Source organism: Pseudoliparis swirei, chromosome 9 (genome assembly GCF_029220125.1).
Source record: "Pseudoliparis swirei isolate HS2019 ecotype Mariana Trench chromosome 9, NWPU_hadal_v1, whole genome shotgun sequence".
NCBI lineage: Eukaryota > Metazoa > Chordata > Actinopteri > Perciformes > Liparidae > Pseudoliparis > Pseudoliparis swirei.
Window position 1 is genome coordinate 5,519,361 of NC_079396.1, and position 17,857 is coordinate 5,537,217.

The window sequence follows — 17,857 nt, forward strand, 5'->3', positions numbered from 1 at the left end:
ATGTTAGAATGTTCATTGTAAACAGAAACAAAACCTGCTATTAAATCCAGAGCATTTATTCTCCACCTTAATAAGTCCTGCTCATCACGCTGAGAATCTTTGGAAAGTTTAGTTTAGTAGGCGTCGGTACTTTAGATAGATAGATATAGATAGATAGATAGATATACTTTATTAATCCCCAAGGGGAAATTTGTCGTCACAGTAGCAGCACCAATAAACTACACACACGAGAATAAAATATAAAATATAAAAAACAGGGATGAAAGATATAGATGTATACAAGTAAAATATAAAATACAAGATGAAGTATATATATGTATATAAAATGAAACATATATGTATATATATACACACACACACAAACACATATAATACAATGACTGAGCAAAGTATACAAAGTATACTTTGACTTGTTCTGGATAAGAAGTCAAGTTATCTCTCCACCCCTGATGGATCTTGGGTCTAACTCTGAAATGTAGGTATTGTGTAATTTAATGCTGCCGATTATTCTCTCGATGAATTCTTTCAAAAGTTCCTCTCAACGACCAACGGTCCAAAAACCCAAAGACACGAAACGGAGAAACGTTTGGATTATTAAGATGCCGCATGCCCATAAACTGTGTGTCAATCATTCGTATTGAGCAAGAACTCTTCATTTTGTCATGAAATGGGTTGTGCAGCCACCGCTCAGGCTTCGCTCAATAGATTATAAATGCCCAGTAAGGATAATTGCCTTTCCCAGAGCGTTATGTTAAGTGTGAGTCGGTGAAGAATGCTCATTTCTTTCTTCTTTTTTTTTTTTACGACCCCACCATGATCTTATCTGCTGAAAGTCTGCCGTTTCCTTGTAGCGGCACGTCTCCAGTTCTCAGAGTCCTCTTTTTTTCTTGCCGCGCAGTGAGACTCCTGACTGGTCCGCCAATCAATGTTGGCCTTTTAAATAAATAAAAATAATAAAACGGCAGGCGGCTCCTTCATTAAAGGATGCCGCACATTTTTAAATGACCGTCCTCTGCCTGCCGGCTCGTGACTTCCGCCTGAATCCATCACCGGTTCTTCTCTCCTCATCTTTGGATCTGAGTTTTTGCCCGATTCGAACAGTGTTCAACATGATTAGTGGGGGTGTGTTCTCGGGATGGCCCCTCATCATCCCCCCCCCCCCCACAAACACACACACACACACACACACTCTCATGCTCACTCTCTCTCGACGCACTGATGAATTTAATTGGCTAAATTAAAAAGCCCTCTCCTCTAATAACGAGAGCTTCAGGAGATATAAGTGGAACGGTCTATTTTGCTAAAAAGGAGGGGGGGGGGGGGCTGCATATCCTCTGAAAGGGGTGGAACTTATCTAAAGGAAGATAATCAAATTATGTGTAAGGGGGATTCAGTGATGTCATCGACTGCACCGGGAAGCAGGACTGGACTCGTTGCCCCGGGACTTTTAATTTCGCCGTGCCTTTTTGACTTTGACCGGGCCGACATTAACGGCTCGGTTGAATTACGAAGCGAGGCCCGTCGGAAAAAAAGGCTTGGCCATGCCAAGACGGCGTTTAGCAGCGCTCTCTTGATCAGATCCGTTTTATAAATGCGTCTGGGGAGGAAGCTTTAATTGCTCGGCTCCCAGAGAGATCACGTGACATGCAGGCGTAGAATGAGATGGCATTTTTTTTTTTTTTGTGGGAGTGATCTATAGGGGTAGTGTTTCTTTTATGGATTAGTTCTTCCAATCAGAATATCAGCGTAAGAGATGAAGTCAAAAAAACTAGAGCTTTTCTCAAAGGGACTTTGGTGCTAAGAAACACTACCACTTTAGTCCACAGGGGCCGCCAAAATCGGCTAGGCGACCAATATGTTTCCTGCTTCCTTGCAGCCGATGGTCCTAAACGGCGCCTCGCAATGTAGCTGTTCCAAATGGCACATTTCTAAAATAGGGATTTTAAATGTCAGCCATCTGCTTTGCCTCTTGCTCCTGGCCCGGGGGCTCCGCACCTCAAGGCTGTGCGTGGGTTGGAGGAGAAAACAGTCTTATCTCGCCGCGGCTGGAATGCCAGGAACGCGGGGGCCGTCCGCCTCCCCATAATGTCATCGGTTGCGGGCTTCTGTGTAAACGGACCACAGAAGGAGGAGCGCCGACACGGAGAGGCCTTTCATACCCCCCACCACCACCACCTTTCGACTTTTGAACGCGGGCCCAAGCAGTAGACTATTGCAAGGCCTGAAGGGAGACAGACATGGACGGTCAGAGAGTGTGTGTGTGTGTGTGTGTGTTGGGGGGGCTTTGCTCGGACTCTCCTGGTTGTCTGTGGTGACGTCTCGTCCCTCAACTGGCATGCCATGGGGGGGGGGGGGGGGGCTGCACATGAGCAGGAAATCAGAAAAGCACTCTGATGCGACACCACGTCTCACGCTAAACCGCAAAAAATACACCAAAAAGTTTGGGGTCACTTGTTTTCAAAGTAAAGCACTGTTTTTTTCTTCAATGAAGTTAACATTAAATTCATCAGAAATACAGTCTATACATTGTTAATGTGGTAAATGAGTACGTCTCTACTCTAGGTGTATAGAGGCCCATCTCCAGTGTTCTAATGGTACATTGTGTTATCGCCTTAGAAGACTAACGGAGGGGTAGAAAACCCTTCAAACCCCTTTTTATGTTAGCACAGCTGAAAACAGTTATGCTGGTGAGAGAAGCGATACAACTGGCCTTCCTTTGACCGACAAGTTTGAAGAACAGAATTAATATTTAAAAATAAAAGTCTATATTTCTTGTCAATGTCTTCACTATTTTTTCTATTAATTTTGCAATTAATTTGATTAACCCTTGTGTTGCCTTCGGGTCATTTTGACCCGAATCAATATTACACCCTCCCCCCGCTTTAGGATTAATTTGACCCCATTCAATGTTTAATGTCGGTGTTCTTTCGGTCGTCAACAAACAAACATAAAGTGCCTCACACTTAAACTTGGAAAACAATATTAATTCTAATAATTTTCTGGAGGTTTTAATTGCTGGCATCAAATTGAACCCAAAGGGTAAAATATGTTAGTAAATATAAAGGTAACAGGAGCGTGAAACATAGAATCGGGTCAAAATGACCCAAAGGCGGGGGGAGGGTGTAATATTGATTCCGGTCAAAATGACCCTAAGGCAACACAAGGGTTAATAAAAGTGTGAGTTTTCATGGAAAACATGACTTTTTTTTTAACGGTAGTGTAGATGACACCAAAAAGAACCCAAAAGGAGGACGGCTAGTCCAGCCTCGTTTTCCTCACGGCTGGAGGAGACGTATCCACCACAGCGGCGATAAACCAGTGCACGCCTTTGCTTACTTTGTTTGGCACAGTCCGCCAAAGGCCACGTAAATTGGGGCGCCGACATGAAGGATGTGTTGCATGAGGTAACCGAGTACCAAAGGGATCCTTCTCTTCTTCTTCTTCTTCTTTATTTTCTCTCCTCTTGTCTGGCCCTTGGGCTCATTTCTCAGCCTCTATTTATTCAAGTGGTGGAGAAAGGAGGGGACGGTGAAAGGGTTGTATACACCGCACAGCTGGACACTGATAGGACGTTTAACAACCCTGCGGTGTCCTTTGCGTGTGAGAAAAGGCAGAAGTTGGTCCAAGTCTTAGACCCCCCCCCCACCCTCTCCCACCTCCTCCGTTGCCAATTCCTGGCCCTACTTGTGGATGACCTAGAGGCTCTCCAGTCCAGACTCGCATATGTTCCCTGAAGCTCCCGTACGTCCTTTTCCCCCCTTCTTCTTCTCTTGAATCGGAGATCTGAAAAGGCCGCTTTCTGTTCCCCCCCGATGATGTCTTCCACTTGCAGCGTGCGAGTGGAAGACATGTTGGAAAGACTTTGTTTTGAACGTTTTAACACGGACAACCAAATGGGGCGTTTGGAGCTGGTCGCTTAAAGCGGTCGCACACTGACTTACCCCTGTTCTGAAAATACTGAAGCCCCCCCCCCCCCCCTTTAAAACCTCGGAACAAAATGTGAAAACACAAGGAGGCAATTGAAAGTGTATAATAGAGCTAGAGAGGGGGGGGGAGGGAGGGGGGATGACACATTTTTCTTCCTGACTGTAAAACCCCTTCCTTTTAGTGTATATGTGTGTGGGGAGGGGTCCTTTTGAAAGGGGGCTGTATCTTAGAGGAGATGGGGTGTATGTGAGGGTGGGGGGGGGGGGGGGGCGAACAAAGACCCCCTTCCCCTGTGACAAACACACACAAGTTTTGACGGTGCTTCTCACGCGTGTCCATCTTTTACAGTCAACAGCATTCCGAGGACATCGACGCACGCACGCACACACACACACACACACACACACACACACACACACAGGGTGTGGCAGCGCTCATCTATGTGTTTAAAAAAGAAGAAATAAAAAAAAGAAAAGTGAACCCCCCCCCCTTCCTCCGAGAGAAATTTCCAACAAGCTTAGTTTACGGAAGTGTCTGTCCAATGGGTCCATCGGCCATGTTCAAGGATGATCACACACACACACACACTTCTGACAAAATACCACTCAATCTTTCTCACAGAGAGAAGTGGGAAATAATCACCCAGAGGGGTTTAGAGCTGCATTAGGGTGGAATTCGATTACGGGAATTGTGTTAATTTCTGACCTTGGGTGGTACCACTGGGCATCGCTATGAGCAGTGGTCCCCAAACTACGGCCCGCGGGCCGGATTCGGCCCGCCTCCCCATTTGGACCGGCCCCCTGAACAATACCAGTGACGCGTTCCGATTTATTATTTTTTTCACCTGGCCCGCTGCCGTTGAGATTGCAGTGATTGAGACGCGGAGAAAATGTGGAGTGGTGCTCTTCGCAATAGAACATCTTTGATGGGACGTGTCGCGTCTCGGCCAATCAGCGTTCAGATGTCCACAGCGTTTGGGAAATTAGGTTAGCTTGAATGTCATGGTGTGTTCACACCGGACGCGTCGAGAATTTTACGCAGCAGTCTCGACGCGCGTCGAAAAAAAAGTGTGTTCAGACCAGACGCGTCGCGACCGCAGAGTACTTCCACTTTTTAGTGGACTGAGCTGCACTCCCACTGCGCTTCTCGCTGCTCTCTCTTCTCTCTTTGATACGTGTCTCTGACTTTTCCACCTACGGCGGCAGATCTCCTCTGTCATGAAACACATATGCCGGTGTTACACCCCTACTGGTTTTCAAACCTACTGGTTTCCCTACGCGTGCGTGCGTTGTGTTCTCTTAACATCTGCAGCGGGGCTGTCTCGCTCACCAGATTCGTCACACATTCACGAACATATTGCTGGAGATCTTCAAGCCACCGTTCATATCCATTTGGGCGATTACGATTGTATAAGTGAGCAGAGCATCACAGCCACGTATGAAGAAATACATTTTCGAAAAATAAAAATAAAAAGATCGCCCGACCTGGTTTCGATCTCTTTCACGCAAAAGGAGACTTCACTAAAAGACGCGCAGTCTGTGCACTGCGCCACCAGATATTAGGTTCAAGTCAAGTAATTTATATATTGATCCATTAAGTCACATTTCTTATGTTTTCATGGGAACAGTTTGGTCGAAGGGATCTGGAATAACTGGTCATCTTGAGCGGATATTTACACTTTGAAACATGTTTAGCGATGCTTGTTCGCAACGCAACAACCACACAATACCGCACACAGGTGAGCACATTCTCACTAGCACCCCCCCCCCCGGCTGGCCCTCCAGCAGGCAAGGCAAACGTTATGTGGCCCTCTTAGGAAAAAGTTTGGGGACCCCTGGCTATGAGCACACTCATTTGTTCTAGTTGTGGTACACACACACACACACACACACCGACTCTTATTTGATTGCGCATACGTGCGTGTGTGTGTGTTTCAGGAAGTGCTGTGACCGGCCACATCCCCCCACCCACCCACCCCCCGATTCTCCCTTACGTGAATCACTTAGAACCAACACACTCTAAGCTAAATGAACTCCCCCTCTCGCTCGCCCCTAATCACATTAGCCTAAGTGATATGGGAACGCCAGGCCAGACACACACACCCTCCTACTTTCCCCGTCTTTCAACCCCAAATAAATAGCCACTCCTCCACGAGCTTTAAGTTGTCTTAAGCTCCATCGTTGGATAATAGACCGTTTTCTTCCCCCTCAAAGACCCCATCGTGGAATAATGAGGATCAAGAGCAGAGAAAGCAGGGTCGGGAGAAATGCAAGAGGGAGGAACAGAGGACACTCTGCTAATACCCGCCCCGGGGTTTAACTCATCAAAACACCTGTTTTGTCAGAGTGCGTGAGGTTATTGTGCAGAACGACTGCTGGATTCTCTTTTTTTCTTGTCGTAGTCGACCGCCATTGTGGTGTCATGTGTTTGAATGAAACGGGCTCACGGCTGGATGGCGGGAAAAAAAAACTCCAGGTCTGAAAAGTGAAGCTAATGCATTCGTTCTAATGGCCGTCAGGGAAAGAAAGAAGTCCGATTGTATAGAAGTCTATGGGAAAATGACCCTTCTCCTCAATGGCTTTATTACACGTAGTCAACATCGTAAACGTGAGTTTATGATCTCAATCTCTGGTTTCAAGTCGTCTTCAAAACACACAATGTGCATCCAGGTAATTATGATCCCATTTAGAGTATAATAGACCATAAAGCAGGGTTTGCTTTAGGCGCGGGGCTACCTTGAGAATGCGAAGGTCGTTGCCCCGGCGTTGTGTCCGTGTTTTCGTCTTTTTGTTTTCACAGTGCGCTTTCAGTTCACGGAGGCTAATTGTATGGTTTTGGTTTTAGAACGGCTCGGTTCGGTTGTACGTGGCTTCGCTCTCTTGCGTTACTCTTAGTTTCGAAAAGAAATCTCCAAATAAAACCAATGGGTTACGTCACATTGACCACGCCCACATCTTATACACAGTCCACGTCGAGGCCTGGTAGCTGTGTGACGGTGCAACTTAAAATACATGCAGGGTTCATACGGTCATGGACAATTTGGCAAAGGCATGGCATTTTTTAACGTTTTTTTTCAAATTTTTATCTCAAAGGTTTTGAAAAAGTCATGGACATTAGTTATTTTGATATGTTCATTCACGCTGAAATAATGAATATGCTTTTAAAAGAAAGACGCTCAATATATAAGCCGACACACGCTCTCGTACGACTGAACACATCGTAACTGAAAAGTCCGGTAGTCATAGCAACAGTATTTTAGGGAAGCGGTCGGGATAATCCACGATGCCAGGGGAGTGTAGATTTAACCATGCGTGGCTACATATGGACAAGTACTCATTGTTAGTTTAAATACTGACTATTCTCACTTTTTCATGCATACACCGAGATTTCACAAAATGTTTTTTGGTCATGGAAATTTGAGTTATAGTCCTGGAAAAATCCTGGAAGTCCATTGGTCACCATGTGTATGAACCCTGTAAATACCAAATCTCCACGGAATAGAGTGACTTGACCTACTCTAATAACTCCCCCCGGATGGACACGTTGGAGGTCGTCTTCACGGCGTACAAATAACCCACATGATCATTTTATTTAAAATAATTCAACATGATTAGACGCTAATATGGATCTCTGCAATACTGAGCCATGCAGGACCCCAGACAGAGTAGACTCTGCGTGTGCCCGGTTAATAATCGATGGATTCGCCGTGTTATTCCCTGGTAAATAGCTCCCAGTTTTGCCGGGCCGAGCCCATCTCTTATCGATGAGCCTCTCATATGCCTCGTCCACACAGCTCACCATCAATCTGCATCAACTGGGCAAACGGCAGATTAACTGGCCTGTGTGTGTGGGGGGGGGGGGGGGGGGAGAGAAGGAGATGTCTGCGGTGGGTCTTTGTTGTGTGCGAGGTGGGTGGGTTTGTCAGGTATACCATCCTCGTAATTGTAGGACTCTGTTGGCGCTGGGCTTCGGGCCATTGAATTACTCCTGCCTATAGAACCCCCCCACACACACACACGCTTTGTGCAACTTGCATCATTCGCTCATCCCGTTTTGCATTTCTTTGCCTTATATATTTATAGAAAGTGTTTTCACATTTCAACAGTTTGACATCTTGTTTGTGTGCCAGTGAAACTGATTATTATCTTTACAAAAAGCAATCCTCCTCTTCCTTCATCCACTTCCATTCCGGACTTCTACATCTCCTTTTGCTTCAGTCCTCTTTTCTCCAAAGTTGTTCCACATATAATACATGTGAGCTTTTTTTTCGTTTCTTTTTAGCTCTAACTGTCACTCTCTTTTCTTTCTTCTTTTCTTTTCTTTGCTTCCATCCCTGCCTACTGAAGCCCACAAATATATAAATGCAGGTAAGCGTTCAAACTATCTTCCAATGCTTCTTCTGTTTGCTGACAGCTGGTTCGTCTTTGTGTGTTCTGAGCAACTCTGTGGACAAAAAGAAGTAAACATGAATTCAGTGTTTTTTTATATCAGTTTAACGAAATGAAGACATCCTCTCGGGCTGCGTGGTTGTGTGTTTGTACGCATGAAACACATCTTTGTCATTTCTTCCTCTTCCTCTGATACGCCCGATGCTCTTGCTGACCGAGTTCAAGGGTTGCAGAATCATGTCATACATTCTGCATGCATGTCATTTGCTGCAGTGTAATTATGGCCGCCGCGGTAAATTCATCACAGCGCCACATTTGTGTCGAGCCGCCCTCAGAGAGAGGACCCACTACATCATTGGATAGCACCAGTTAACCCACTACATCATTGGATAGCACCAGTTAACCCACTACATCATTGGATAGCACCAGTTAACCCACTATATCATTGGATAGCACCAGTTAACCCACTACATCATTGGATAGCACCAGTTAACCCACTGTATCATTGGATAGCACCAGTTAACCCACGACATCATTGGATAGCACCAGTTAACCCACAACATCATTGGATAGCACCAGTTAACCCACGACATCATTGGATAGCACCAGTTAACCCACTCCATCATTGGATAGCACCAGTTAACCCACAACATCATTGGATAGCACCAGTTAACCCACGACATCATTGGATAGCACCAGTTAACCCACTCCATCATTGGATAGCACCAGTTAACCCACTACATCATTGGATAGCACCAGTTAACCCACTGTATCATTGGATAGCACCAGTTAACCCACTACATCATTGGATAGCACCAGTTAACCCACTACATCATTGGATAGCACCAGTTAACCCACTACATCATTGGATAGCACCAGTTAACCCACTACATCATTGGATAGCACCAGTTAACCCACTACATCATTGGATAGCACCAGTTAACCCACTGTATCATTGGATAGCACCAGTTAACCCACTACATCATTGGATAGCACCAGTTAACCCACTACATCATTGGATAGCACCAGTTAACCCACTACATCATTGGATAGCACCAGTTAACCCACTACATCATTGGATAGCACCTCTTATCAACCATCAAATGCGGCGTTGGACATTGTCACAGAGATTCCGAGGCGAGGATAAGCGGTAGGGGTCAAAGGTCAGGCACGGCGGGGCTACGAGGGCTCTGGCCAGCGACCCGCTCGGCTTCGGGTTTCCTTCGGGAGCTCATTAACCGCTGAGCAAGCGAACCCACGAACCAAGCGCTCCCAGGAAGGGGAACTCAACAGAGCTGTGTGCGCCGACGGGTGATGTCATGAATACATCGATATTATATGTAAGATATCGATGTTACGAACCCAGACACGAGGGCGTTAGATGTCCAGACGGTTGTGGGACGTCCTCAACAAGTATGAAGCACAACTAGTGGTTAGTTCTTCCGTGGTGGACGAAGGAAATGATCACGGTCATGAAAGTCACGGAGATAAGCCCCGCCCCTCGCGCGAGTGAAGCGAAAAGCCACAAATGGTCACGCGAGTAAAGCGTTGCGAATATTCACTTTCGGTGCGAACGCGGCTTTAGGGGAGTGAGACGACTTTTATTCCCTCTCAGTCTGATACGAGCCGCACGGGTTCTCATCGCCGACCCCCCCGACCCCCATAGGCTTCCCACCCAAGACGGATTCGTTGTTACGTTGGCTCCGCCCCCACACACTTTATCAGCCTTTTTAATGTGACTTCTCAAATGCCAGGGGTTGCAATTACCTGCTGCCCGGTTTGGGGATGTCGGTGTGTGCAGCAATCAGGGTGGGGGTGTGTGTGTGTGTGTGTGGGGGGGGGGGGGGCATAGTCGGCAATTCTGCCATATGTTGGAACGCACACTTTATTCTCAATGTTCGTCAAGTAGAGTGAAGAAGAGATTCTCTATTTTTAGGGCCGGGCAAGCAGCCGCTCCCACGCGTTATCAGTACACCAATACCTCCCAGTGTAGCCAGGGCCGCCCTGACCCTCGGTATCTGCCCTCCCTCAGATAAGAGGCTAATGAGCTGACATACACCGGGGTTCCAAGGACCACGCTGCTGCTTTTGTCCTTGTTCCGCTCACACTCGGAAAAATACTACCGCAGACTTTTTATTCCCAGCGTGCTTTTGTTGTTTGAGAACAATCTCCTCCCTTCCAGGCAGCCGTCGGTTTCAGTTTGCATCAGGGGAACTCTTCCGTCCAGCGCGATCCGTCTTGTCCAAGTTATGTTTTCACAAGAGTGATGCTTCTCAGTCGTGTGTACTTCAAGCGGCGTCGGAAATACACGAGGGCAAAGGGCAAAACTGACCCGAAGGAATATAATGTTGCCCCTGATATCACGAGAAGAGAGGCAAAAAACGATAATAATTTCCTCTAATAATTATGATAATTTGATAGTGTTTTGTTGTTGTTCTTTGTTGTGTGTGTCCTATCTGTATCGCCTGTACTAGGTTGGTTCACAAAAAAAATCTAAAAATATAATTTTTAATTGTCGAAAAAAACTAAGAAATACGTTATAATTGTTCATAGTTGTTTTCAATAAATATAATTTTGAATTGTAAAAAAACTAAGAAATAAGTTATAATTGTTAATAGTTGTTTTCAATAAATATAATTTTGAATTGTTAAAAAACTAAGAAATAAGTTATAATTGTTCATAGTTGTTTTCAATAAATATAATTTTGAATTGTAAAAAAACTAAGAAATAAGTTATAATTGTTAATAGTTGTTTAAAAAATGTGATAACAATAAATAACCACAAAGAAATACAAATAAAATTGAATATGATTGTCTGATTTTTGTTTAAAATGTTAAGAAAACACTTTGAATCAGTAGACGACTGCCTAATGGTCTTATTATTGCCATTTGTCTGACAATTGCTCATATACTGTTAGTCTAAATAAGTATATTTATTATTTTTGAACAACGGTTAAATGTTATTTCACAAGTTTCAAAAAGTGCCCCTAATTTATTTTTAAATGCCCCTGGATTCCAGTCAGTGGGGGCAAAAATTGCCCCATAAAAAATATATAAATTTCCTCCGACTTGTGAATGTGTCTGTCGCTCTTAAGGTACGTCGTCGGGGAAATCCAACGCAGACGTCAAACGGCGACCTGGTCGTGATGGCGCGGTAACGATCCTCCGCGTGGTAACAAGACTGTAACGGATCAAACTTCTGTAACGTGCTTCACGGTAACCACGGTAACAGTAAATACGAAGACGATCTTTCCACACGTGTCGCCTCACGGGTCGACGTGTCGGTTCTTGCACGCTGCCGGTATGCACCGGTGTTTATTCCCAAAGGAGTGTGTGACTGTTTATTTCCATAGGCGTATGTGCACGCGCCCAACAGTGTTTATTTCCAAAAGTGTGTGTGTGTGTGTGTGTGTGTGTAAGAAAGTGAGCTGTGTATAGAGAGCAGCATATGTTTACTGAGCTGACAACTCAACGACGCTTTAAACGACCACAAACAGTCCTGTCACAAGCTGCCAGGGAGTCTCAAGTGTTGCCAGTAATGTCATATTTTGTCATCAAATCCGTTTTAGCGTCAGTGGAATGTACCACGTGATATACAACACGGGGGTGTCCCTCGATCAGACAAAGAAAGTTAAGCACTGGCAGGGCCATAAAAGACGCTTCGTTACCGTCATCTTAACAGGCCTGAATTATGGCGCAGAGCAGTGACGGCAAAAGGAAGAGGAAGAAGGGAACAGATATTACAGAGAGGCAGTGAGGGAACAATACTAAATGTTATTACGTATAACCCGAATGTCAAATGTAATCGCAGCATCCGCTGAGCTTTTAAAAGGGCATTTTGCTGTCATTTTTTTTTCATGATCACACACAAAAGGTCACTTTAACATGTGATATGGTGGTTCCTCCTTTTCCAATCAAAACGAGGCTTTAAAAAATACAAGAAAAGTCCTTCAAGCGCGCTCTCCTGCAGAACTGCCGGGCTTTGCCGTGACTCGAAGATTATTGTTGCCCACAGGCATGCTTATTGAGCTGCACACATTATTTATTTTGGCAGCTCTAAAGACTGCCAGGAGTCTGTCTGGGTTATCCTCTTCTTTTCCTTATTGGATGGGAATCTCTCTCTCTCTCTCTCACACACACTTTCACACACTCTCTCTCTCTCACACACACACACAGAGGGCTGCATATGACTTGGTAGAAACATGACCTAGGGACATGCAAAAATCCAAGCCACTCTTTGCTCCTCCCCCTCCCCCCCCCCCCCCCCTCTCGCTGAAGCAGGTACAGGCAGCACCTCGGCTGTGTGTGTGTTTTTAGCGGTCCTCACCTTGCACTGATTTCTCACCCCCCACACACACACACACACACACACACACACACACACACACACACACACGTGCCCTCTTATCTTTCCGAGGCTCCTGGTGAACTTTGTGCGGCGGCCAGAGCTCCTGAGAGCTGGGATGTGTCATCACCACCCCGGGCTGCTCGGGGCCTCGGGCCCCTTGCCAGAGATGCCGTATAAACGAGCGACCTCAAAGGTGTCACGTGTGCGGCATACTTTTACATGACATTGCATCACATGTCAATTAGCAGACGCTTTTATCCAAAGAGACTCACAATAAGTAAATTAAACCACGAGGACAAACTCAGAACAACAAGAATCAAGGAAGTTACATTTCTTCAAGAGAGCCAAACTACAAAAATACTTTAAGTAATACTATAAGTAATACTACAAGTAATACTATAAGTAATCCCATAAGTACTATCATAAGTAATACTATAAGTAATACCATAAGTAATACCATAAGTAATACTATAAGTAATCCCATAAGTACTATCATAAGTAATACTATAAGTAATACTATAAGTAATACCATAAGTAATACTATAAGTAATCCCATAAATACTATCATAAGTAATACTATAAGTAATACCATAAGTAATACTATAAGTAATCCCATAAGTACTATCATAAGTAATACTATAAGTAATACCATAAGTAATACCATAAGTAATACCATAAGTAATACTATAAGTAATCCCATAAGTACTATCATAAGTAATATGATAAATACTATCATAAGTAATAATATAAGTACTATCATAAGTAATAATATAAGTACTATCATAAGTAATCCCATAAATACTATCATAAGTAATACCATAAGTAATACTATAAGTAATCCCATAAGTACTATCATAAGTAATACGATAAGTACTATCATAAGTAATCCCATAAATACTATCATAAGTAATCCCATAAATACTATCATAAGTAATCCCATAAATACTATCATAAGTAATCCCATAAGTAATCTCAGGTCTAGTCTGAAGAGTTGACAGTTCGTGGTCAGGTAGAAGTTCTCTCTTTACAGCAGCAGTCGTTGCCCCTGTTGAATGTCTCTTGATGGATGGTGTGAAGCTTTAGTTAGATGGATGTTATATATTATAAAAAAGGGGAACATATACTGGAATATTGACAATCACCTTTAAAAAATGTCATGCCAGTAGTTTACAGTGTTTATTGACGGCTGCACAAAGTTAATGAATTTGACAGTCGTTGTCTGTCCGTCCCCCCCCCCCCCCCCCCCTCCACCCACACACACACACACCCACACACACACACCTGTGGAGGGTTGTTCCTGGCACTGGGTGGAACTCCTCTTGGCTTCTGCTGCCACCTCATGGCCAAAGTTATCGTCTGCTCTCCTCCTTGATGCGCTGCGTACAGATGTCACTGTAACATCTGTATTATCCCGGTGACCAAAAGCGGTTCACTGGCACTTTGCGTCATCTTTTTGTAATTACATTTTTTTTTCCCGGACTTAAGTTTAATTTGCAATCTTCCGCCATCCTGGAACCACAGAAACCACCAACTGCTGGTTGTAACGGGCGAAAGCTGCATGTGAAGGAAGGAAAATAAGGAAATAAAACATGATAGGGCATAGAGAAGGCTTTGCTCTCTCTTTCTCTGTGTGTGTGTGTGTGTGTTGAGGTCAGGGTCACGTCTTTTCTCTTTTAATGTCATGAGGGAGCACTTCTGTTCTTCCACGTGTCATCTCTCTTTCTCCAGAGAAGCAAGAGGAGAATTCAGGTGACTGGAAGAAGCGTGCTCTCCATTTGGATTCAACGAGTCCGGTTCGAGCCCGGCTCATGCAAAACAAATAAAAAATAAACTTGATCTACACTTCCCTTTTGACTAAATCAACACCAGGCATGGTTCATTTGCTCCTCAAACGGTGCAGATGTCAAAAGGAGAGAAAGCTTCAGTTTATTGGCTTTAATAATTTTCCAGTTTGAAGCTGCAAGGACACGTTGTTCCACTAGGGGGCGCAACTGCTCCAACGCTGGCTCCACCAGCTGCCTCCTCCTCCTCCTCTAGCTGCCTCCTCCTCCTCCTCTAGCTGCCTCCTCCTTCTCCTCTAGCTGCCTCCTCCTCCTCCTCTAGCTGCCTCCTCCTCCTCCTCTAGCTGCCTCCTTCTCCTCTAGCTGCCTCCTCCTCCTCCTCTAGCTGCCTCCTCCTCCTCCTCTAGCTGCCTCCTCCTCCTCCTCTAGCTGCCTCCTCCTCCTCCTGCTCCTCTCTGGGGTCAATCATCAGGGCGTCACCACAGGCCGAGGACATTTTAATTCAAATACCTACTTTATTCACATGAAAAAAACAACTGAAACTCGTAGTAAAAATACGCCATGAGATTGTTTAATGATGTGTTAAAAAAATAAAAAAATTGAATGGTGCATCTGCGCTTCTAGAAAGAAAATAACCAAAAGAGACAGGAATGAGGAAACGAGAGCAGGGAGGCCGTGAAATGGACACAAACTTTTATACATCATAACACATCACACAGCCTGCGCTCCCATCATGGAAAAACAAGGAGGGGGAGGAGAGGAGAGGAGGAGGGGGGGGGGCAATGAAGCAAGGGCTGAGGGTTTGTCCACATTTAATAATTAATCCGACACTTGAGCTGCCGTTGCATCGGCTCTCGTCATCCCCGGCGCTGGAGTCCGCTCCGCCGCCGTGGTGCCGCAAGGGCAGCGCCTCCATCACGACCCAGTGGGTCATGTGGGTGGGGGGGGGGGTGGAGGTGGGGTTGGGGTGGGGTTAGCATATCTAGGCTATGGTAATATAATCTATTTCACCCATGATCGCACCGACTATATGCAGAAGGCTGCGGCGAAGGGATAAGGGGGTGTCGAGTTTGCACACGCCTGGGGGCTTGTTAAGTAGGTATATGCGAATGGAAGGGTGGGGCGGGGTCAGTGAGTTGGGTGACCCCATCTGGTGTGTGTGTGTGTGTGTGTGTGTGTGTAGCCCTGTCCATCTCCAGATTAACCTTAACTCGTCCCATCACAGCACACACCCTCCTCCCCCCCCGCCTCCTCCTCCTCATCCTCCCCCTCCCCCCCATTTCCTCCTCAGGACAGACAACCTCATGGGAGAGACCCGGGGTGAGGTCTCCATTAGCCAGACATGTGAAGCTCTGGTGTTGCATTTTTGCAGAAGAATGGGAGCTAAAAGCGATGGTGTCAGCTGTGGATTTGGATAGTGTGTGTGTGTGTGGGGGGGGGGGGGGTTTAAAGTGTTAGGGGGGCTCAAGGTTAGTCTCAGCCCTACATGGGGTAAACAAATAATTGGTAGTCTTTTGGAAATCATTGGATATACTTTTGCAGCTATGTGTGTCATCAGTGTTTCTTTTTAATGGAGCCATAACCCAGATATCTCATTGGCCCCCTTCCCCATATATATATATATAATATATATATATGTCTACTGTATATATATATATATATATATATATATATCCATCTGCTGTACCTCTGTCACTCCTTCAATCCTCTCCGCTGTCCCCAATTCTCTCCTTCCATTCATCCATGTAGACAGACGGTCTCCTCAGGCGTTGACCCACTGGCGGGGGGGGGGGGGGGGGGGGGCTCCTTGTGTGAATCCAGGCCACACCCACCCAGCGCAGAGGACCCCCCACCCTGTCTCATTGGCCACGCCGAGCAGTGCTGCCGGCCCCTCCCACATCAGTGCCGTGTGCACACTGTTAACAGGGCGTCTTTGGACTTTTCCCCCGAAACAACAAGACACACGGATACGAGTGACGGACGAACCCGGTCCCTCCCCCCCCACTCTCAGCACCTATTACCGTCGCCGACGGTGACGCATTTGACATTTTAGTCGGCGGGGAAGCTCTGCGACGCACAGACCGTGCGGGGCTCGATGGCCGAATTGTAAGCGTCCGATAGGCTCCTCCTCCCTGGAAGGCGGGCCCCGTGAAGTGAAGTAGGGCGTGGGAGGCAACGTCTAAAAGCCATTAACGGTCAATGCTTAATGAGTACGCGTTGAGCGTCCACCACTGCACCGGCGTTTGAAACGATTGTTGATCAAACGGGAGGAGGGGGGGGGGGGGTGACCTTAGACTTTCTCTCTTTTCCCCGAACCCAAGCAGTATTTCTCACGTCGTTTGAATAATTCATCCACCTGTTTTTATTTCCTACCATCCTGGGTGGGTGGGGGGGGAGAGGTCATTGGGTAATGAATGACTCCAGATATGTATATATATATATATATTATTTTTTTCTCCACGTTCTCTGTTTTTATTTCCTCAAGTGTCTCCTCCACACTATCACCAGAATTAAGCTCTAATCCATTGTGTGGTGAATCGAAGATTTAGGACGCGCCTTTAATTTACGAGGTGATCGTGCCTCGTGGCGAGCAGCATTTCTCATTTTTAAAACTGAATAATGAAAAAGATTACGGTTCCCCCTAATTGATTAGACGAACCGGTAATCGCGGGCGGCTTCTTCGCCAAAACCTTCGCGAACTGAATCGACTCATCCATCTCCCTCTTCCTTCACGTGGGACACGGCAACGTCGTTATCGCGCCCTTTCAATTACGCCCCCCGGCGCTAAATAATGACGTGCTGCTCAAAGCGAGAGAAAGAAGAAATGAAAAGAAGCGTTTTCGCCGTGCCCTTCAGACCGGATGTTAAAACCAGCTTATTAAAGATTAAAGATGCATTATTTTGAACTCGCGGTGGTGATGTAACTACGGATACATGGGGGAGTGTTGGGAGGGAGAGATCGTGGCATGGAAATCCATCAAAGTGCCGGCGGCGAGGGTGGAGGAGGAGGTCGGGAGCTGCTGCTGGGAAGGCGATGGGGGAGGCGGGGCTTAACGGGGTGGACAAAGAGCAAGAGTGAGATTGGCCTAATTGGTACTTTTGCCCATCTTGTCACACACCTGCTGAATTGCGAGGCCGCGGGGGAACATGAGCGGGGGGCTTGGCCTCATGCCCCGCAACACGCGGGCGGGCGGGCGGCGAGGAGGAGGAAGAGGAGGAGGAGGAGGAGGAGGAGGAGGAGGGTTTGGGAAAAGCTCGGAGTGCATCTTTTTCCGAGAAGCAGATAGAGTGTTAGCTCATCAGCGTGAAGCATTAAACATTTACGCTGACCTACAAAGGGCTGACGGCCGCCCCGCACCACCACTTCAGTCACACCCATCACTTCTCCTTCCTCTGCTTCACATCCTTCCCCAT

The 17,857-nt window shown here is 46.1% G+C and overlaps 1 protein-coding gene across 8 annotated transcripts in view; it reads left to right on the forward strand.

Annotated features, from left to right (window-relative positions):
* The window catches only part of agrn (agrin), a 260,122-nt gene that overhangs the window by 66,303 nt on the left and 175,962 nt on the right, over positions 1-17,857 (forward strand). For 4 of the 8 annotated variants that reach the window (XM_056421999.1, XM_056421994.1, XM_056421995.1 and 1 more), the window contains exon 3: positions 8,274-8,294. The exons of the other annotated variants lie outside the window; for them this stretch is intronic. In XM_056421999.1, coding sequence (XP_056277974.1) covers positions 8,274-8,294 — 21 coding nt within the window. The remainder of the gene's footprint in view (positions 1-8,273; positions 8,295-17,857) is intronic. 8 annotated transcript variants of the gene reach the window in all.